Source organism: Nicotiana attenuata, chromosome 12, assembly GCF_001879085.1.
Source record: "Nicotiana attenuata strain UT chromosome 12, NIATTr2, whole genome shotgun sequence".
In the NCBI taxonomy this organism is placed as follows: domain Eukaryota; kingdom Viridiplantae; phylum Streptophyta; class Magnoliopsida; order Solanales; family Solanaceae; genus Nicotiana; species Nicotiana attenuata.
The window spans coordinates 39010807-39033575 of NC_032000.1; the positions used below are offsets into that span (position 1 = coordinate 39010807).

A 22769-nucleotide genomic window follows, 5' to 3' on the forward strand; every position below is an offset into this window, starting at 1 on the left:
AGTTTTATGTAAATACAAAAATCAATTGTGGCCGTTGGATTAGAGAAAATTGACGGCTTGGATTATGTGACGCCNCCGTCCAGCTGACTAAACGACCCTGTTTCCCAGGCTCTCGATCTGAGCCGTTAATCCTGTGTGATCAGACGGCCAGGAACTGGAACCTCATATGTATATAACTGTTCGAACCCCTGTACCCCCCCCCCCCCGTCTCATCTCTCTCAACTCCTCTCGTCAGAGACCCAAACGAAACCCTAGAGCGCCGCCCTAGAATTCCATCGTCTCCGGCCGGCAGCGCCACCACCAAATCGGCTCAAATTAACACCATACAACCCCATGACCCCCTCATACCAAATCCATAACCATTTTCCTTCGAATTATCCCAGAACCTCTCGAATATTAGATCAAAGTTCTGAACCCTAAAATCCCAAAGCCCCTGATACGAGATTTCTTGAAAATTCAAGGTCTAATTTGACTTTATTCGTGTGTTCTTGACAAGAACACACGATTAATATCAAAATCGACCGGAGATTTGAAGATTTGAAGTTTCTTCTCAATTATTTACTGGACTGAGATTTGTGTTTAGGTATTTTTCCTTTATTTTTGATAGTTAATTTCTAATTTTGTTCTCTTCTCATCTTCTTCTGGTTTTTCTTTTATTTTTCTGACTTTTGTTTCCCGTGTTTGCATGATTTGATCTTAGAATTTGTTTAATTAGTATTTGTTTTCTGTTTTCAAGTTTTAATGTGTTTTGAGCTTCTGTTTCCACCTTCCTTCGGGCCCAAAATTGCATGAGTCTTTAAGACTCTGTAAACAAATTGGTAAAGGTTCTGAGCTTTCAATTTCGAATTGAGGCTCCGATAAAACCAAAAGCCCAAGAGGAGATTCGACATGAATTTGCAGACCCATAACACCTGAATTGGGTCAATTTGACCCATGTGTTGTCTGGTCTTTTAAGGTAAAAACAGGGCTCCTAAAGGGTGTCACACCTCCTTTTTTCACACCACCCCGGAGGATAATGTATAAGGGAGTTTTTCCATTTAAAGTGACATTATTCGAAATGGGATTATTTATTTATTTTTAGAGTCGCCACTTTGGATAGGATTGGCTTTTGGTGTCCCAAGTCACCGGTTTAACTTAAATCCCAAATCGAGGAAAATTGTCGACTTCCCATTTGGGGTCTGCGAACCAGAAATTCTGAATAAGGAATTATGTTGACCCGAGGGAAGGTGTTAGGCACCCCCGGATCCCGTGGTTCTAGCACGGTCGCTTAAATTATTATAATTGGCTAAAATCTGATTTTAATACATGTTCAAACATATAGCGCAATTTTATAATTATTTACCGCTTTTTAATTAATTTTTAAGAAGGTGAACGTCGTTTAAAAATATGTTTTTGGATCACGTCACATGAAATGCACCCGGATCCTCGACATATTCTTATTCAACGTTTTGAGATTTGGATTTGGGTCGCATGAAATGCACACCCGTATTTAGGAAGGTAAAATTATTAAAAGCGCGCTTAAAGCGACTAACGTATTATTAACTTTGCGGAGGGCCGTGAAATTCGCTAAACGGCCCGCTCCGAATTCTAAGTTTAACTAAGCATTTATTGAGGGCCCCGCAATTTATGTGTTTTGTTTGGCGAGGCTCATCTCATTTTTATTTAAAGGCCAACCTAAAGCAACTACAATTTTTCTATTTATTTTTGTCTCTAAAAGGGCCTAATTAATTTACATTTATAAATTCGGGCCTCGAGTTCAAGTCCGAATTCAAATAAAAGGGAGGACCCTCTTAATTTGAACCCGCTACCTAACTCAAAACCTAAATTCATATTTGCAAATTAATCCCCTATTCTTAATATAATTGTTTCTAAAGAGCTTTTGACTTATAACAATTTTTGGGCCTAAAAATTGGCCCAAACATGAAGGTTCAGTCACATAAGTTGGGCAGTTAGTTTCAGGGAATCGTCCAATTGGGGCTCAAATGAGCCCAGTCCAAACGATACGAGCAGTTCAAATGGGTCTGGGCAGGCGCTGGGCCTATTCGGGGCCCACGAGGTCATAAGCCCAAAATCGAAACCACTGTTATTATTAAGGAAATGAAGAGAGAAGACTTGGGGATCAATTTTACTCAGCATATGATAAACAATTTATAATGATTGACCTGTAAACTCATTTACATTGGTTAACACTTAAACAGGGATTTAAGCATGAATAGAGTACGAGAAGACTTATGATAAAAAGCTGATGATTAGAAATTAAACTAAAAACCAGGACACACATTGATCATGATTCAACAGTTAGCCTTTCAATACGGCAACATCCAACAATACTTATGGACTAATTCCTAAGTGGGCATTTTAAGGCTATTACACGTTAACTACAGCAATTTTAACGGGCTAGTATACCTAACATTGCTCAGCCACAAAATTAACTGGATCCTAACACTACGAAATGCAGAATTCGGGTAATTCATGACTGAAATCAAGTTAATTCGTAGTCCTTCACAAAATGAGTCCAACAGTCCTAAGTAATATGGTTTAGAGTCAGCAATCCAAAAGCCTTAATAGTTTAATTACAAACAAGTCTAGGTAGTCCTAATTAATACAAATAATCCTATCTAACACCAAGTATATATTGTTTAAGCTAAGTTACAACTACTCATTAGACTAACGATGAAAACAGAGGCAGATTCATGTGCGCAAGGCTTCATCATTTGATTTCACAATTATTCATGTACATCGAATGACACTCCACATCATTAGAGCCAATAGTGTACCTAGAATTGNATGACAGGGCTAGTCTACCGGGACTCCCGCCTGCTCGGGAATGGCGTAGCCTTCCAGTTTTGGAGTTTAGCATCTGGTCCCATATAGAGCACCTCAGCGGTGCTAGTCCCTTCGCCTGGCTAAACCATGTTGATTTCATAAAGCATTTGACTCATAGCTCCACATATATCTTCGATTTCCTCGGCTGTGAACACCTCATCGTCCTTTTCTTTGCCATACTTGGGCTTGACAAAAGTATCATAGAGATGTGGCAAGGGTAATGGCAGAACCCATCCTTCTTTCTTTCTTTCCTCGGCCCATTTCTCATCATCTGGGGTAGGGTGGAAGCCTATCCCGAAAAACTTTTCTGCTGTGGGTAGAGTTATTGGCTCAGATATTCCTTGTAAGGCTTTTCCCAACCCATTTCCTGGTTTGAAACCGTGCCTAATCATTTCTTTAGCCACCATGATTGAAGCATTAGACAGGAAAGGCTGAGGACAAGGATATCCCTCCTCGTGCTGATCTGCCACCACAATCTCAAAGGCTTGATAAACAATATGCTCACTTCCTTCCCTCGCCTCTAAACATGGGATAGATGGGTCACGATAAATGGATTGCTCGTCTTCTCCGTGGACCACAATTTCCTGACCTTCATACTCGAATTTCACCATTTGGTGGAGAGTGGAGGGCACGGCTCCTGCAGCATGGATCCAGGGCCTTCCCAGAAGAAAATTATAAGATATATCCATGTCCAACACCTGGAAAGTTACCTCGAACTCCACCGGACCTATGGTTAATATCAGATCAATTTCACCGATGGTATCCCTCTTGATGCCATCAAAAGCTCTCACACAAACGTTATTGGGACGAATCCTTCCCGTCCCGATTTCCATCCTTTGCAATGTGGAGAGTGGGCAGATGTCGACCCCCGAGCCTCCATCCACCATGACTCGCTTGACCTAATAACCTTCACACTTGACAGTCAGATGCAAGGCTTTATTGTGAGCTGCGCCTTCCGGAGGCAAGTCATTTTTACTAAAAGAGAGTTGATTGATGGCGAAGAACCTTTCTGCCATCCTTTCGAGCTGTTCGACCGAAGTTTCAATTGGCACGTACGCCTCATTCAAAGTTTTCATCAAGATCTTCTGATGCTCGGAGGATTTCGTCACCAATGATAGCAGGGACACCTGTTCAGGATATTTCCTCAATTGATCCACTGTTTCATAATTAGGCATCTTCATTTTCTGGAAGAAGGCTTCTGCTTCCTCAGCACTCACTGGCTTCTTGGAAGGAAAGCGCTTTCGAACGACATTGTTTACCTCCTGTACATTTGAATATTTCTCAACAGAGGTTTTCCCTGGAAGTTTCCCCGAAATTTCTTTGCCCTTGTATGTAACCACTGTTTGCTGATAGTTCCATGGCACTGCAGAGGGGTCTGTCATTGGCTTCTGTGGTACGCGTCCAATAACCACTGGCTCATTCAGCCGAGGCGGCTTAATTGTCCCCCGTACCACATAAGCTCCTTTTGGTACATATATTTGCGTTTCCCTTTTTACTTCAAACTTCCTTGGAGCACTGACAACTAATGATTTTTCTTGGCGTCCTCGCGGAACATAGAGAATTCCATTCTTAGGAGGTTCCGTCTCTGCTTTTGTCTCAGGTTTCTTCTCAGGCTCAGTTTTGACATTTTTATTCTTCTTCTCCCCTTTCTCTTGCTTCGGGGGTACCTTGGGTTTCTTTTCTGCGTCGGCAATAGCAATTATAGCTTTTAATGCTGGATCAAATTCTCTATCTTCACAGATCATCCCGATTACCGGCCCGTTGTTGTGAGCGGGCAACGGATTATTGGTCACATTCGGGACTTCTTCATCCCTCAACACTATTTTCCCTTGTTCAATCAAATCTTCCACAGCTTTCTTCAATGTCCAGCAGTTATCAGTACTATGCCCTTCAGCTCCTGAATGGTAGGCACAATGGACCCCTCGTTGATAAGCTGGAGATTCCGGGTTCTGCCTGTTTTGGGGAATAGGCTGCAGCAAATTCATCTGGACGAGTTTCGGGAACAAACTGGAGTAGGGTTCACCAATCGGCATAAAATTTGGTCATCTGGGTGGTTCCCGAGGGCGGAAATTATTTTGCAGTGGTCGGGGATTATATTGGTTCTGGTGAGGAGGTTGATTTCTTTGGAATGGAGGTGGATTTCGGTTAGCTTGTGGTTGCGGTCGGCCGAAGGGTTGAGCATTCATGACCGCATAAGGTGGGGGAGCGTAAGCCATATCAGTGTGAGGATAGTAGTGTTGAGGGGTTCTTTCAGAGAACACTGGTCTAGGAGCCCAGTATCTTCTTCCTCCCGATGCTGCCATCACTGTTTCTTCTTTCTTTTTGCCTTTGGCCATTCCTCCAGACCCGCCTTGGATGGCTTGGGAGGTTGCTCTTATGGCTGACTGGCTCAAAATTCTACCCGTTTTTAGCCCATTCTCTACCATCTCTCCGATTTTTATTGCCTCTACGAAGGGCTTGCCCATGGCGGATATCATATTCTGAAAATAGTCTGCTTCCTGGGCTTGAAGGAAAACAGTGACCATCTCTACCTCATCCATCGGAGGCTTCACTCTTGACGCCTGTTCGCGCCACTTAATTGCATATTCACGGAAACTTTGTGAGGGCTTTTTCTTTAGATTCGCCAAGGAATTCCTATCTGGCACAATGTCTATGTTGTACTGAAATTGTCGAACAAAATCTCGGGCCAGATCGTCCCAAATATGCCAACGCGAGACATCTTGGTCCATATACCACTCTGAAGCGATGCCAATTAAGCTTTCCCCGAAATATGCCATCAACAATTCTTCTTTGCCACCGGCTCCCCGTAACTGATTGCAATACTTCTTCAGGTGAGTAATGGGGTCACCGTGTCCGTCATACTTCTCAAATTTGGATGTTTTGAAACCTGACGACAAGTGTACATGCGGGAACATACATAGGTCTGTATAGGAGACACTCTTTTGCCCGCTCAAGCCTTGCATATTTTTCAAGCTCTGCTCGAGGCTTCTCATTCTCTTTGCCATCTCATCCTGCTCTGGGGCTTTGGGGGTTTTGTCCTGCCTCGGTGTAAGCTCGTATGGTGGCTGCTGAGAGTAGGTATATTGAGTATAATGAGGAGGGTCAGCCTGAAAGACGGGATTTTGGAAAGTGAAGACTGAAGAGTCAGCAGCATGCTTGGGTAGTGATGGTTGTGTGGTTGCGGAGCAGGGTGGAGCCGTGAAGATGTTGGGAGCAGGTCCAGACGGGAACACCTGGGGGCGAACCTCAGAAGGTGTTCCGAGGAAGTGAGCAGTTATGGTAGGTTGCCCCAAAGGAGTGTTTGGGTGGCTAATGGGGACAGTAGTAGCACCTCCAGATCTAGGGAATAACTCTGGGAATCCGGGAATGGTGCTTGGAGGTTCCTTTCCGTTGTTCCAAGCATCCCACATTTCCATCAATCGCAGGCGCAAGATCCGATTTTCTTCAGCTGTAAAAGACTCAGAGGCCGGGACCCCCGAGATGGGGCTGTCTTCGAGTATGGGGATTGCACGCAGAGTCATTTCAGATGACATCTCTGTATTTCCTTTGGATCTGGTGAAATAGCGATGTGAGGCCAGCTTACCACAAACCAACCACTGTTTCTAAAAAGCTCAGCTGGAAATGGACAGCAACAACGGTTAGTTTTGAAACAAATAACAGATAGGTAACCGCACATTGGAGTGTGATGCACCTATACAGCTAAATGAATATCTACATGTTTGCTTCGGTTGCATGCGTCATCCCGGCTTTTCTCTTGTTTCTTTTCTTTCTCTTTTTGTTTTTCTCTCATTTTTCTTTTCCCTCTGTTTTCATTTTCTGCTTTTCCCTTTTCTTTGTCATGGTTTTTCTTTCGATTCCTTATTTTCTCTTTCTGCGTTTCTTTCTTTCTTGTTTTTCTTTTATTTCCTTCCTTCGTATTTTCCTTCTTTTTTTTCCTCTCTTTTTTTCTTAGGGTTACGGTCGAATCCTATGGAGATTGCCTACGTATCATGGCACCGCATGAATCAGACCAGGCGTAGTTCTTGCAAATAAATGCAAAAAGTAAGAAAACAAATTTTGGGATTTTCAATTTTTCATTAATAACAACTGCGATTACAAAACTACTAGACTATTTGTTTTTCTTTTCTCGGAAAAAGGAAAGTACAAAACCAGACTCAAAAGCAAAAATACAGACTCGATTAACTAAGAATACATCAAAGCTTCAAATCCTGGGGCCCGCGGGGCATCACTCGGCATCGCCGTGGGCCTGCGTGCAAGACCCTTTTGCAACTGATCCAGATCATTTATGACCTGGCGAACAAATATCATCACGGAGGCGAAGAAAGTGGTACGACCCATCCGCTCACCGGCCTGACACTTCATGACAATATAGTTGGCAATGCTTTTGATTCTTTCCCTGATTTGGCCCTTTTCTTGGAGTAGTCGACTTATTTGTTGGGTACGAGCCTCGAGCACCTGAGAATCCTGGAAGTGAAGGTCTTGTAACAATTTTATTTCCTTTTCCATCTCAGCGATTAACCCATAGCATTGTTCCCTCTCGGCCTGAAATTCTTTGTCCCGCCGAGCTGCTTTTTCTTCAAGAGTATTCATTTTTCTTTTCATGTTAGCAATGGTTCCCTCGTAGTTTCTCTTCATTTGTTGTACGAACTGGGCTCTTTCCTCAGTCTTCTTTGCCCATTGTGCTCGAAGTCTTGCTATGTTCCCGTCGGATTTCTCCAATTCTTCCTGACAGTCCAAGACTTGCTTCTTTAACCCTTTTATCAATCTCTCGTCGGATAAACTTCTTTCTTGATTCCTGGAATCTATTTTCATTTGTTGAATTTGGGCCTCCATAACTTAAACCCAATATCCTACAAGTAGTATGAATGTGTGATCTTGATAATATGTACTCTCAAAGGCACTAAAAAAATACTATCAAGGCACTCATTTTTTTTATTTCTCATCGTTTCGAGACCACCACCGATTCAAATTTACGTCGCATAACTATTAAAGGGAAAGTATTTTCTAGTATATTTTTTTATTTACGTCGCATAACTACTAAAGGAAAAATATTTTCTAGTATAATTTTTTATAACATTCATAAAGCTCGAATTTGAGACATTTGGTTAGGGACAGAGGGGATCTTGTTCATCCACCACATCCTTATTGGTAAGGCACTATATTTTAAATATTTTTTATTCTTGCTCAAGATTCCTAACATATGGTCATACCTAAGCGTCTAGTTTCTTAATTGTGCTATTAAAAGATAAAAAGGTAACATGTACGGTCTCATTCTCTTTCTTTCTTTTTTTTTTTTTTTTAAATTTATAATCTTCAATAATGGATCAACCTACATTATAACATTTGACCAGTAGATGGAACCAACAAAATAAGTGGGCGTTTGGACATAGAATTGTAAAATTCAAAAATATGGTGAATTTTTTTTTCAAGTAAAAATGGTATTTGAAATTTAAAGTTGTGTTTGAACATGAATATAATTTTGGGTTGTTTTTGAGTGATTTAAGTGAAATTTTTTAAAAAATTCTTTTTGGAGTTTTTCAGATTTTCAAAAATTTTTAAAATACATCTTCAAGTGAAAATTGAAAATTTTATAAACAAATTTTGATTTTGAAAGAAAAGTAAAAAATTTTTGAAAAAAAGAGAAACCTTTTTTTATGTCCAAACGGGCTCAAGTCATTCCTTTAGAATTTCAGTGAATGGATTTGGCCGGTATTTTATGCCGACCTACTCAGCCATGTGCACAAAGCGAGTTAGAAGGGATTGAGTTGAGCAGTGGGTCCCGTTAAACCATTCATTTGAATACATCATCATAACTACTCCAACCATTTTCCAGCGTTGGATCAAAACAGTCTCATCTATCAACCGTTGATCATAAAACAATATGGGTACACAATTATGAAAAAGCTCAATCACCGGAACATGTCCAAGAAAAAGGTCCCCACAAGCGGTTCATTATCAAGTCAATTATGAACACCTGTACACGCTTTTTATCACTTTACCGGCTGCTTTTTTGTCCTGCTGCCTCTAGCCGGTATATACACCGGCATATGAAAAAACCGGGTCCAATTGTGAACCGGTGCTTGTCATGAAATGCGGTATGGTATTCAACATTGTAATGTGACGGGTCTAACTGGAGCGTGATACGGAATAAAAGATTCACTGACCTGATCTTTCATTGTTATACTGTTTACTTAATATCAGCCTAATTTTTTTTGGGTTGTAAGTGTATAAAATTTAATAATCGACTCGGTTTATTGTGCATCGACCGGTTTATGGGAATAATGACCGGAGGTGCCCGGTTGGCTATAAAAGAATATCTGGAATATTTTAATTGGAATAATATCAGTCTTCTCGAAGGTCAATCAGTGGGCTGCCTCGGTCTTATCCTAACCTTACGTTTGGTCCCAAACCTGCTAGGCTCGGTACATCTGCCTATAAATATATAAAGACCTCAAGTCCTCCACTGAAGATAAGAATTCATACGTGTACGAAATCCTTTCTGTAGCTGAACGAACACATATATTTGAAGGTACTGTAAAATCGCCATTGAATCTTTAATATAATTTCTAGCGTTCAATTTTCTAGTTTTCCTGCTTTTGATCTGTCGATCTGTTGAATCGTTTATCTGTAAAAATGATTTATTGGATTGATGTAGTACGTTTATTTTTGCTTTTGTTTTGAATGTTTATATATGCCGATAGATGAGTATATCTAATATTACGAACAATTGTGATGCGTGCTGCTTATTTAGTTGTTTTTGATGGATTTTATTTAGTCAATTTGAGTCAATAGCATGTTCATTTTGGTAAACGTCGTCCATATTTGATGCCTAAATGATGTGAAGGGATATTCTTACCAAAAAACAAGGACTTTTAGGGAATTTATTATAAAAAGGCTAAAATTATTGTTTGAGTAGATTTAGTAAGGATTGTAGATGTTTTCTCCGTAATTTGTTGAGGAAGAGAAAATGATCGTATATGGGATTGTATCAGCAATTTAGTGATGTATTAGTTGCTACTTATTGTCTATGTGACTTCAATTAAGTTATGGTCTATAACCAATTTTGTGTTAGTTACTCTTCTGTGGCACTAGGTGAAAACCTTGCGCAAAAATGTATTTCTCCCCCAAAAAATGATTGCAATTAGGGTTCAGGCTAACGAAACCTTGCAGCAACCCATGTCTGTGACTACTATTGCTTTGGCTGTGTAGTAACCTGTGGTAAATAGTAATCATTGCTCAGAGATTATACTGGATGTTAATGAAGTTTCTTTGAAATTTATCCGGATTCCTATGTTGCTCAAGGACATCAGTTTTCCGTTTCTATCTTGTTAAATTGGATAAATTTGCTCATGAGCTTGATTTATGTATTAGAACCTGATTGTTGAGGTTAGAGGTATTAGGTCAGGAAGAAATTCTATTTCAATTCTGGTGATGATTTGAATGTTCGTATTCAGAGTCATGCCTTGATGTGTTTACTTTTTTTTTTTGTACTTCAGGTAGCAATTTTGGAAAAAAAGCATTATGGCATTAGTTTCTGGAGGAAGATCATCGTTGAACCCAAATGCGCCCCTCTTCGTTCCTTCGTTTGTGCGCCAAGTAGAGGATTTTTCACCAGAATGGTGGAATTTGGTGACAACTTCAACATGGTTCCATGACTATTGGATGAGCCAGAACCAGGGAGAGGAATATGGTAATGATCAATATGGAGCTGGTAACGGAGCTGGTAATGACATCGCTGATTTGCTTCCTGAGAATATTGATCTCAATGTGGATGAGGATATCTTGAACATGGAAGCTCAGTTTGAGGAATTTCTCCAATCATCTCAAAGTGGGCAACAAGGAATTAAGTCACCTCTCTATGGTGTCAATGGAATGCCACAATATGGTATACACTCTCTCTCGTTCTTTCTATTTCTTGTCATAACGTCCAGTTTAGTCGATGGTTATTACTGTTATTCTCATATGATTATTCCTTCATAAAAAATTTTCCCCCTTGACAACAGTTTTGCCCAATGTTTCTGATGCACTGATAAGAACTATGGGTTCACCAAGATCCCCCGTTGCGCCACCAATGTACTATGAGAAGCCAGCCAAGATCGTGAGCCCAAGGAACAGCTTCCGGAGCATCCAACAGCCTCGCTGAATGTGATTAGCTTAGCAAAAGCTCTTGGTTTGCATTCAGAAAGTCAGTTCTTAGTTTGCAGCTACTCTTGACAAGCAGTAGTTAAGAAAGTCTCGAGTTTTAGTTTTCATGTAACCTTATGTATAGAGCAAGGTAGGCAGCACTCTTGTATCTAGCCTTGTTCATAGTCTGATATCCTTTCTTTAGCTTAAATTGTAAACAACAGAACTATAAAAAGGGGAAAAAATTGTAAAATTCAGTTGACAAAAAGTGGAAAAAAGAGCAGCTTTCTAGTTTCGTTTCTCCTCTTAGCAATGATGGAACATTATGATCATTTAATTTGCTTCTTCCTTCCTTTGTGGTTTTCTGCCATAACAGAAACTAAGACCTAAAAAGTATATACTCTTAACATTTAGAGGTTCTGTGAAAGCATAACTATGCGATTGGCTGAGGACATATCCAAGTTGCCTACAATCTTGGGTACTTTGATGCATCCTTCGCTCTCCTTACAATGTCCAGCATATGACTGAGATATAGAGGAAAATCTAAGATTTAGAGTTAGCACCTTCAGAATAATATGTAAGATCTAATCCGTCGGAGATGACAGACCTACATCCATAGTCTCTTGAACGAGGAGGGGGACAGGAGCATTGTACTGGGTGATTTGGAACTCTTTAGGAGTCGTTGTGACTTTGGGTATTGTAGGCGGATTAGAGTTGATGAAGTGGAGGGGGCTATGCGTAAGATGAGTATGCATAAGATGAGTAGGGGCAAAGCGACCGGGCCGGATGAAATCCCAATGGAGTTTTGGAAGAGTGCAGGCAAGACAGGCTTGGAGTGGCTCACTAGGTTATTTAACGTCATTTTTAGAACGAAGAAGATGCCCGACGAGTGGAGGTGGAGCACGATGGTTCCTGTATACACGAATAAGGGTGATATCCAAAATTGCAATAACTATCGGGGTATCAAGCTGCTTACCCATACTATGAAAGTTTGGGAGAGAGTGGTAGAGCTAAGGGTGAGGAGGAGTGTGTCTATTTCTGAGAACCAATTTGGATTTATGCCGGGGCGTTCGACTACAGTAGCCATCCACCTTGTTAGGAGATTGATGGAGCAGTCTAGAGAGAGAAAGAAAGACTTGCATATGGTGTTCATCGACTTAGAAAAGGAGTACGATAAAGTTCCGAGGGAGGTTTTGTGGAGATGTTTGGAGGCTAGAGGTGTACCTGTTGCCTACGTTAAGTTGATTAAGGACATGTATGATGGAGTAAAGACCCGAGTGACGACAGTGGGTGGGAACTTAGATCATTTTCCAGTTATGATGGGGTTGCATTAGGGTTTGGCACTCTGCCTTTTTTGTTTGCTCTGGTGATGGACGTACTGACGCGCCACATCCAAGGAGAGGTGTCGTGGTGCATGCTATTTGCAGATGATATTGTACTGATTGATGAGACGTGAGACGGTGTGAACGCGCAATTAGAGGTATGGAGGCAGACCCTAGAATCTAAAAATTTCAAGTTGAGCAGGACTAAGACAGAATACTTGGAGTGTAAGTTCATTGGTGAGACTCAAGGAGGGGAAGGGGAGGTGAGGCCGAACTCGCAGGTCATTCTTAGGAGAGGGAGTTTTAAGTATGTTGGGTCTATTATTCAGGGAGATGGGGCGATTGATGGAGATCTCACACTTCGTATTGGAGAGGGATGATGGATGAGATGGAGACTCGCGTGTTTTGTGTGACAAGAAGGTGCCACCGAAACTTAAGGATAAGTTCTACAGAGTGGTGGTCAGACCAACAATGTTGTATGGGGCTGAGTGTTGGCCAGTCAAGATCGCTCATGTCCAGAAGATGAAGCTAGCAGAGATGGGAATGTTGAGATGGATGTGAGGGCTCACCAGGTTAGATAGGATCAGAAACGAGGTTATTCGCGACAAGGTGGGTGTGACCCCCTATTGAGGACAAGATGCGGGAAACACGGGTCAGATGGTTTGGTCATGTGAGGAGGCGGAGCACAGACGCACCGGTGAGGAGGTGTGAGAGTTTGACATTGGAGGGCCTACGGAGAGGTAGAGGTATTGCCAAAGAAGAGGTGGGGTGAGGTGATTTGGCAAGACATGGCGCAACTTCAGCTGACCGAGGACATGACCCTTGCTAGGAAGATATGAGGATTAGGGTAGTAGAGTAGGTAGTCTAGAGTGTTCATAATAGTAGTATTAGCACGCAGTCTCGCTTTCTGTTGGTAGTAGAATTTTATGACTAACCGTTGTTTTCTTTCATTGTTGATCACCTTACTGTCTGGTTGTTTTTATTCTGCTTTTATATGGCTTTTTGGTACTGTCCCTTCTTGTGTATATTTTCATTAATATGGTGCTTATACTTTCCTGAGCCGAGGGTCTATTGGAAACAGCCTCTCTATCCTCACAAGGTAGGGGTAAGGTCTGCGTACTTACTACCCTCCCCAGACCCCACAGTGTGAGATATTATTGAGTATGTTGTTGTTGTATTCTATTGTTCATATAAGCCGAGAGTTTGTCCATATAATTTTTTTCTTTTTTCCGAATTTTTTTCATGAACATGTTTGTCGAAGTTTTGCAAGTTTTTGAAATTTTTTTGAAAATGAGTTTTTTAAACAGAATTTTTTTCTACACTTACAAAATTACACATTTTTTCAAGTGAAATGTATATCCAAACATAAATTTAAATTTCAAATAAGAACTGCTACTTTTTAACTTAATTTCAAATATTATTTTTTTCAAAAATTATAATTTTTATGTCTTTTTATGTCCAAACGCCTACTTAAATTCGTAAGAAAAAACTGCAAAGGTTGGGTGTAGGGTCTTTTAAACCTTTTGGCGTAGTAATAAATATGGGACACTTGTACAATGCAATTGGAGCTTGCGAAGTGGAAAGTTATTTAATGGGGAGCTCCTACATCAAAATTCAAACGGCTAAAACGGGTGGAGATTTATGCCTTATCTATATTTCCATCCAAAAGATGCATTACTTTCAACATCGTAAAAGTAGAAAAGATGAGCTCGACACTAGTGTATGTTTCATGCAACGGTCAATTACATTCCTTATCCTAATGAAATAAAAAGAATATTCGTATAAAGAACTTTTTCAATCAAACCCTTGTAAGATGATTTTTCTCGATGGTGGATAGCGATGGTTATGTCCGATTTCCGTGTAAAAATTGTTGGGTTTTGTTAATCAAAACAAAAGTGGTGTGAATGAAAAGTGGAGGGAAATGAAATTTAATTAGTCCTTTTTACAAAGAAATTTTGTCCCTCATTGGAAAGGAAGAGGAAAATTCTTGTGCTTATATATTTATATAGAAGCACTTCTACTAGCTCTTAGAGAGTTGAGAAGAGACCAAGCCTCGCGCCGTCGTCGTTGTCGCTCGGCTCCAGCTTCAGCATTCTGCATTGTTTTTCCAAAGAAAAAACGTAAGCGTTTTGTGTGATTTGCTCCGCCATTTGAGTTTGCCGAAGTTCTGTGATTTGAAGTGTCGCTATCACAGAATAGTTATTCCGTTCTATCCTGGAAGGAATTAATCTGTAACCTTGGACACCTGTGAGGGGATTAAATTCCCTAAGGACACACAAGGAAATTGTGGCTCGAAATTTTTCTGTTTTGTTTTCTTAAACTCACGATTCTAGTTTTCTGGTTTTGAATACAAAGTATTAACAAGCTTAAGGAATTTATTGTGACGACCCAAAGGGTCATCACCTGTTTTCTTACCCATTCTTTGCTTCCGAGGCCTTGAACACCTTATTTAGAGTCGCCTTGATTTGCGTGCGCAGTCCGGACGCGTAGCAGGAAAACTTAAATATGAAGTTCTGTGAAAAATGCTAAATTTTGGTGTTAAAATGAATAAGTTTGACTTTGGTCAACATTCTGGGCAAACGGACCCAGGCCCGTGATTTGACGGTCCCGGAGGGTCCGTAGGAAAATATGGGACTCGGGCGTATGCCCGGAATCAAATTCCGAGGTCCCGAGCCTGAGAAATGAATTTTTAAAGGAAATTATTTTTCTGAAATTGTTAAGGAAAATTGAAATGGAAATTGATTAGAACGTGTTGGTATCGGGCCCGTATTTTAGTTCCGGCGCCCGGTACAGGTCTTATATGTGAATTAAGATGTTTCTGTAAAGTTTGGTTGAAATCGGACGTCGTTTGACGTGTTTCGGGCTTAAAGTTCTAAATTTGAAACTTAATGAAGTTTGAAGAAAAACTCTTGATTTTTGAGGTTTGATTCATTGTTTTGATGTTATTTTGGCGATTTGATCGCACGGTTAAGTTCGTAGGATGTTGTTGAGTTAGTGCATGTGTTTGGTTAGGAGCCCCGAGGGCTCGGGAGTGTTTCGAAAGTGTTCCGGAGTGGTTTTGCACTTATGAAAATAGCAGATTTTGCTTCAGCTATTGCAGACCCCATTTCTTCTTCGCGTTCGCGACGCATCTTCCGCGTTCGCGAAGCTTTGATCTTTCTTTCATCGCGTTCGCATCCCTGCCTCGCGTTCACGTCGGGTTATTTGACCCTGAGGGCTTAGCTTTCTTTCCTCTTTGCGTTCGCAAGCATATATTCGCGTTCGCGTAGCTTTGCAGGATTCCTTCATCGCGTTCGCGTGATGGCCCACGCGTTCGCGTAGGTCAATTTCTCGGCCACAGCCTTTTTACTCTCCGGGTTTGTGTTCTTCCTCTCGCGATCGCGATGGTCCGTTAAGTGTACTCATCGCGAACGCGACCAGCCTGTCGCGAACGCGATGGGTAATTTCGCCAAGTTATTTTTAAAGCCCCAAAACAGAATCATTACGGGATTTCACCAAGTTTTCACCAAAACCTTTCTTCTCCAAGCTCTTGGGCGACCATTGGAGCAATTCTTCATCAAAACCTCTTGGGTTAGTAATTCTTAGCTTATTTTCTTCCATTTCCTTCAACATCTATTGAAATGCTAGGTCTAAAACATGTGATTTAAGGTAGAAAATTGGGTATTTGGGTAGAGTTAGGGCTTTTTGATTTTTCTTGATTTAGACCTCGTTTTGGGGTCGAATTTGAAAACAAATTATATATTTGGGCTCGTGGGTGAATGGGGGATTTGATTTTGGTCCGAACCTCGTGTTTTGACCAAGCGGGCCCGGGGTTGATTCTTGAGATTTTCGGAAAAATGATGGAAAAGCTATAATCAGGCATTGGGTTTGTATTGTTTAGTATTTATTGATGTATTGAAGTTATTATTGTATAGATACAATTGATTTGGAGCTGAATTCGAGATGAATGGCGGTTATTGAGGATTGAATTGGCCGTGGAAGTTTGAGGTAAGTGTTTGGTCTAACCCTAGCTTGAGGGACTAGGAGTTGAGTCTTATTTGCTAATTGCTTCTTGTCGAGTACGACGTATAGGCATGGTGACGAGTATCTATATGTTGGTGTCTAGCATGACCGTGAGTCCTTAAATTGTGAATATCTTGATTTCGTTGTATTCCACTTACCTTGGTGATGATTCCTATTTGTTGTGAAAAGCTTGCGAAACGAAATTGTGACCTATGAACATCGAGGAGCATTGGCTCAAGTTATATTATAAATGTGAAGGTATATGAAATGATTAAACTCTTTGGAGCATTGGCTCAAGTGGTAAAGTGAGATATGAAATAAAAGTGAAAGAAAGAGAAAGAGTATTTAAATTATTTTCCCTTGCCGGGACGTTGAGGTTATTGATGTTGTTCCCTTGCCGGGATTTAATTGTTTAATTGTGTTCCCTTGCTGGGATTTCTATTATTATTTTGTTTATTCCCTTGCCCCTTGTTTGAGATTGTTGTTTGGGTGAGGAAGAGTGTACGAAGGGTGATGCCGTACATTGTTTGTTTATTGTGAGGAAAGAGTGTAAAGCACGAAGGGTGATGCCGTGCATTGTTTGCTATTGTGAGGAAAGAGTGTGAAGCACGAAGGGTGATGTCGTGCCGCATGATGTACCATTCCGTGCCAATTCTATTGATCATATGTGAGGAAAGAGAGTAAAAGCACGAAGGGTGATGCCTTGAACATTTTATTATTCTAATTGCATTCGTGAGGAAAGAGAGTAAAAGTACGAAGGGTGATGTCGTGCACGTTTTCATTATATTATTTCTTGGTGAGGACGAGAGTAAAAGCACGAAGGGTGATGCCGTGCACGTTTTCATTATATTATTGCATGGTGAGGACGAGAGTAAAAGCACGAAGGGTGATGCCGTGCACTTGTCTTTGATTTTCCTAATTTTTGCTGATAATTGAGTTATGTTGCCCTTTACTGCTATTTACTGATTTTCTTGTTGTTATCGGTTCAAGTGCATTAATTGTCTTATCCCACTATTACTGTGATTCTTGGTGATGGCATTTTCCTTTATTGTGTTACTTGTTATTAGTGGCTCGAGGTATCCTTGCGCAACATTATGCCTTGAATTTATGCTATAATTGCTACATGTTTATGTGACTTAATTGCTACTTGACATTTAGCATACTAAATATTAAATTGCTTATTTGCTCCTTAAAGTCCATAATTAATTGGTACTTGTCATTACTTGTTTTCCTCAGTGAGTCATAATTATTGTGTACTTGTTGTCTTATGAATTCGTAGTAATTGTTGCGTTTGTTGGAGTAAATTTCATTTGGAAGAACTGTTGACTTAATGAAATGGGAGCGGGTGGTACGCGTACCACGAGATTTAATAAAAAATGGGATCGGGTTGCACGCCTGCAACGAGATATGTGCTGATAGTGAAATCTATTCTTATTTCCCTTATCCGTGTTAGAGTTAAATTATTGATTTGCTTTATTATTTTCTTGAAATTATGTATTATCTGCTATCCCCGAAGCATGTTCCCTCCCATTTAAAATGTTTGATCTTGTTATTTTCCCTTTGTAGATATATACATATATATATCTGTACAGGTTGATGTGGTAGTCCTGTTTAGCCTCGTCACTACTTCGCCAAGGTTAGGCTAGGCACTTACCAGCACATGGGGTCGGTTGTGCGATACTACACTCTGTGCTCTTTTGCACAGATCCAGGTCCCGGACAGTAGCAGTAGCTCGGGAGCCAGCCTTCAGTCCACTGAGACTCCGAGGTAGCCTTGCACGCGTCTGCAGACCCGACGTCTCCTCTATCTTATATTACATTCTGTTATCTCATGTTTCGAGACATGCAGTGTTATGTTCCTTTCAAACGATTGTATTTAGTACACTTAGTAGTCCGTGGATGATGTGACACCAGGTTCTGGTTAGAGGCATGTGTTGGTCTTCGGGATAGTTTGGTTTTATATTTTATTTAAGTCTTCCGCTTTAATTTCATATTCCGCTATCATTTAAATATTTAACGCTTGTCGTTATGATAGATAAAAGGATTTAAAATGAAATAGGTAGGAGTTTATGTTTTGTGGCTTGCCTAGCTTCCACGAGTAGGCGCCATCACGACCCCCGAGGGTGGGGAAATCCGGGTCGTGACATTTATAATTATTTTTGTATTCATCTTACTTCTGGTTTTGGACGTAGTGATTTTCTACTCCCGTTTTGGAGATTAAAATCTTTGGATTTTCTACTCCTGTTTGAAATTAAAGTGGTTGCGACTTTCTAGTCAATCCGAGATTAAAATCCTTGTGATTTTCTACTCGGTTGTTTGTATTCGGTTTGAAGATATAAAAACTTCACCGAGATACTAATTCTGGTTGTGTCAATTTCTTTTACAGAAAAATGACAAGTACGAACAATAAAATGGTTCTGTTGGAATGACTACTGCTGCAATGGCTACGACGTCTTCAAGTCGCACAACGCCTGCACCGGCGATGGCACCGGCAGAAAAGCCCGAAAATTTTTTCGGCGTGGACTTCAAATTCTGGTAGCAGAAAATGTTCTTCTACCTGACCACACTCAGTCTGCAGCGCTTTATAAGCGAGGATGTTCCAGTCTTGGGAGAAGAGGTTCCGGCTAATGAGCTGTTTGTGGTCACGAAGGCATGGAAGCATTCTGACTTATTGTGCAAAAATTATATTGAGTTATTTGGAAGATGGCTTGTGCAACGTTTACAGTGTCATGAAAACTTCAAAAGAGTTGTGGAACTCTCTTGAAAAGAAGTACAAGATGGAAAATGCTGGACTTAAGAAGTTTGTTGCTGCAAAGTTCTTGGACTTTAAAATGGTTGACAGTAAGTCTGTCATTACTCAAGTTCAAGAACTGCAAGTCATTTTTCATGACCACCTTGCCGAAGGTATAAATCGAATCAATATTGTTATTACAGATATTTATTATATTATTAATCCTAAATTTATGATTGTTGGTGTGGTCATAAATGAAGCGTTTCAAGTTACGACATTTATTGAAAAGTTGCCTCCGATGAGGAAGGTGAAACATAAGCGCAAAGAGATGACATTGGAAGACCTTATTGTTCGCCTAAGGATTGAAGAGGACAACAAGGCTGCAGAAAAGAAGTCTCGTGAAAATTCAACAATAATGGGTGCAAATATTATTGAGGAAGCTTCAACGAGCAAAAAGAGAAAGAAGTCGTATGGAATAAAGAATTACCCAAGCAAAAAGAAGTTCAAAGGTAATTTCCGCAACTATGGAACGGTTGGACAGAAGGCTGCTGAATATCGTGCACCAACAAAGGACAAGAAGAAAAGCCAAGAAAACATGATTGAGAAGAATGATGAAATAGACGATTTATGTGCCATGCTTTTGGAATGCAACCTAGTCGGAAATCCTAGAGAATGGTGGATTGAGTCGAGGGCAACTCGTCATGTTTGTGCTAACAAGGAGTTGTTTACTTTTTATGCTCCTGCTGGACCCGACGAGATAGTTTTTATGGCAAATTCCACTACTACAAAAGTTGAAGAAATGGGCAAGATAGCTTTGGAGATGACTTCTGGCAAGATTGTGGCTCTAAATGATGTCCTTCATGTTCCTCTAATGCGGAAGAATTTAGTCTTGATATCACTTCTAGTCAAGAACGGTTTTAAGTGTGTTTTTGTTTTCGACAAGGTTGTAGTTAGTAAGAGTGAAATATATGTAGGAAAAGGTTGCCTTACTGAGGGCCTTTTCAAACTCAATTTAATTGCCATTGACATGAATAAAATTTCATCTTCTTCTTACTTGCTTGAGTCAAATAATTTATGGCATGAATGTTTAGGCCACGTCAACTTCAAAACTTTGCAAAAAATGATTTATTTGGAAGTATTGCCTATGTTTGAATGCAATAACTCAAAATGTCAAATATGTGTGGACTCAAAGTATATTAAGCATCCTTATAAGTCAGCTGAAAGGAATTCAAATCCTTTAGACTTACTTCACACAGATATTTGCGATATGAAGTCAATACCATCTCGTGATGGGAAAAAGTATTTCATAACTTTTATTGCCGACAGTACCAGATATTGCTATATTTACTTACTTAATAGTAAAGATGAAGCAATTGATACATTCAAGCAATACAAAAATGAAGTTGAAACTTAACTAAACAAAAAGATCAAAATGATAAGAAGTGATAAGGGCGGCGAATATGAATCTCGTTTTGAAGAAATATGTTTGGAATATGGCATTATTCACCAACAACTGCCCCTTACTCACCGTAATCTAATGGAATTGTAGAAAGAAAAAATAGAACATTAAAGGAGATGATGAATGTCTTGATAATAAGTTCTGGTTTACCTCAGAACTTGTGGGGGGAAGCTATTCTTACAGCTAATCGAATACTCAATCGAGTTTCCCATAGAAAAACGCAATCCATTCCATATAAAAAATGGAAAGGAAGGAAACCCAACTTAACATATTTTAATGTGTGGGGGTGTTTGGCAAATATGTAGGTTCCTAAACCCAAAAGGGTAAAGATTGGACCGAAGATTGTTGATTGCGGTTTCATAGGATATGCAACAAATAGTAATGCATATCCTTTTCTGGTTCATAAATAAAAAAATCCCGATATTCATATTAATACGTTAATTGAATCAGATAATGCTGAATTCTTTGAGAATATTTATCCGTATAAAATGGAATGTGAGTCGTCTAGTGAAAATCTAAGCGACCTCAGGAAGAAGCAAAGGAAAGTACTTTTGATGAAGATAATCCAAGACATAGTAAACATCAAAGGATAACTACTTCCTTTGGCCCAGATATTCTGGCATTCTTATAGAAAATGAACCTCAAACGTTCAAAGAAGCAATGTCTTCCTCGGAAGCACAATACTGGAAAGAGGCAGTCAATAGTCAGACAAAATCCATATTAAGTAATCATACTTGAGAATTGGTTGATCTTCCTCCGAAAAATAAACCTTTTAGTTCTAAGTGGATTTTCAAAAGGAAAATGAAAGCTAATGGCACTATTGACAAATATAAGGAAAGATAAGTTGTTAAAGGGTTTATACAATGAGAAGATCTTGATTACTTTGACACATACTCGCCGGTAACAAGGATTACATCTATCTAGGTGTTTATAACGTTAGCCGCTGTGTATGGCCTTCAAATCCATCAGATGGATGTGAAGACAACCTTCTTAAATGGAGATTGGGAGAAGAAATTTATATGGAACAACCTGAAGGGTTTGTAGTTCCTAGAAAAGAAAATAAGTTGTGTCGACTTGTTAAGTCACTTTACGGACTAAAACAAACACCAAAACAATGGCATGCAAAATTTGACCAAGAAATATTGTCAATTGGTTTCAAGATCAATGAGTGTGACAAATGTGTTTACATTAAGAATACTCCAAATCAAATAGTCACTATTTGTTTATATGTGGATGATATATTGATAATAAGTAACGACATTGCTAACATAAATGCTACTAAGCGCATGCTTACTAGTAAGTTTGATATGAAAGACTTAGGAGTTGCCGATTTAATTTTTGGAATTAAGATCCTTCAGACTCCTCAAGGTCTAGCTTTGTATCAATCTCATTATATTAAAATGGTGCTTGAAAAGTTCAAATATTTGGACTTTAAAGTTGCAAAAACGCCAATTGATTTAAACCATACTCTTGTAAAGAATAAAGTTCAAAACAAGTCTCAATTGGAAGATGCTCGAGTGTTGGGAAGTTTGATGTACATTATGAATTGTACATGACCTGATATAGCTTGTGCGATAAGTAAGCTTAGTCGATATACAAGTAATCCCGACCAAGCTCATTGGATAGCAATGGAATGAGTATTGGGGTATTTGAAATATACCGAAGACTATGCATTACATTAAAATAATTATCCCGCAGTTATTGAGGGATATAGTGATGCAAATTGGATCACCAGATCAACAGAATCAAAATCCACAAGTGGATACGTTTTGGTGGAGGAGCAGTGTCTTGGAAGACATCCAAACAGACATGCATCGCCCGCTCTATAACGGAGTCTGAGTTTATAGCTTTAGACAAGGCCGGTGAAGAAGCTGAATGGCTCCGGAATTTCTTTGAAGATATTCCATGTTGGCCCAAACCTTTGGCACCTATATGCATACATACTATAGTCAAGCGACAATAGGAAGGGAAAGGAGCGTTATGTATAACGGGAAATCTCATCACATACGACGAAGACATAATACTGTTAGACAACTACTCTATAGTGGAATTATCACAATTGACTATGTAAAGTCAAAAGATAATGTATCATATCCGCTTACAAAATGCCTAACTAGAGAGGCGGTTGAGAAGTCATCAAAGGGAATGGGACTATGGCCGATGACAAGTGTCACGATCCCAGTTCACCCCCTATGAATATGTCATGATGACACCTAGTTCCTACAACTAGGTAAGCCTAACAGTGCGGAATAACAAATTAACATTTGCGGAATAATTAATTAAAACTGAACATACGAAAATAACAA

General features: G+C 39.8%; 2 protein-coding genes across 2 annotated transcripts; both read left to right on the forward strand.

Moving 5' to 3' along the window:
• Positions 9252 to 11251, forward strand: LOC109235595 (protein EARLY RESPONSIVE TO DEHYDRATION 15-like). The gene is made up of 3 exons (XM_019401772.1): positions 9252 to 9355; positions 10323 to 10711; positions 10830 to 11251. Exons 2-3 carry the CDS (start codon positions 10348 to 10350, stop codon positions 10967 to 10969), a joined length of 504 nt encoding a protein of 167 aa, XP_019257317.1. The 5' UTR covers positions 9252 to 9355; positions 10323 to 10347; the 3' UTR covers positions 10970 to 11251.
• On the forward strand, positions 18699 to 22426 carry LOC109236050. Its single transcript, XM_019402280.1, has 3 exons — positions 18699 to 18808; positions 18924 to 19947; positions 22199 to 22426. The coding sequence occupies exons 1-3, from the start codon at positions 18699 to 18701 to the stop codon at positions 22424 to 22426; spliced, it is 1362 nt and encodes a 453-aa protein (XP_019257825.1).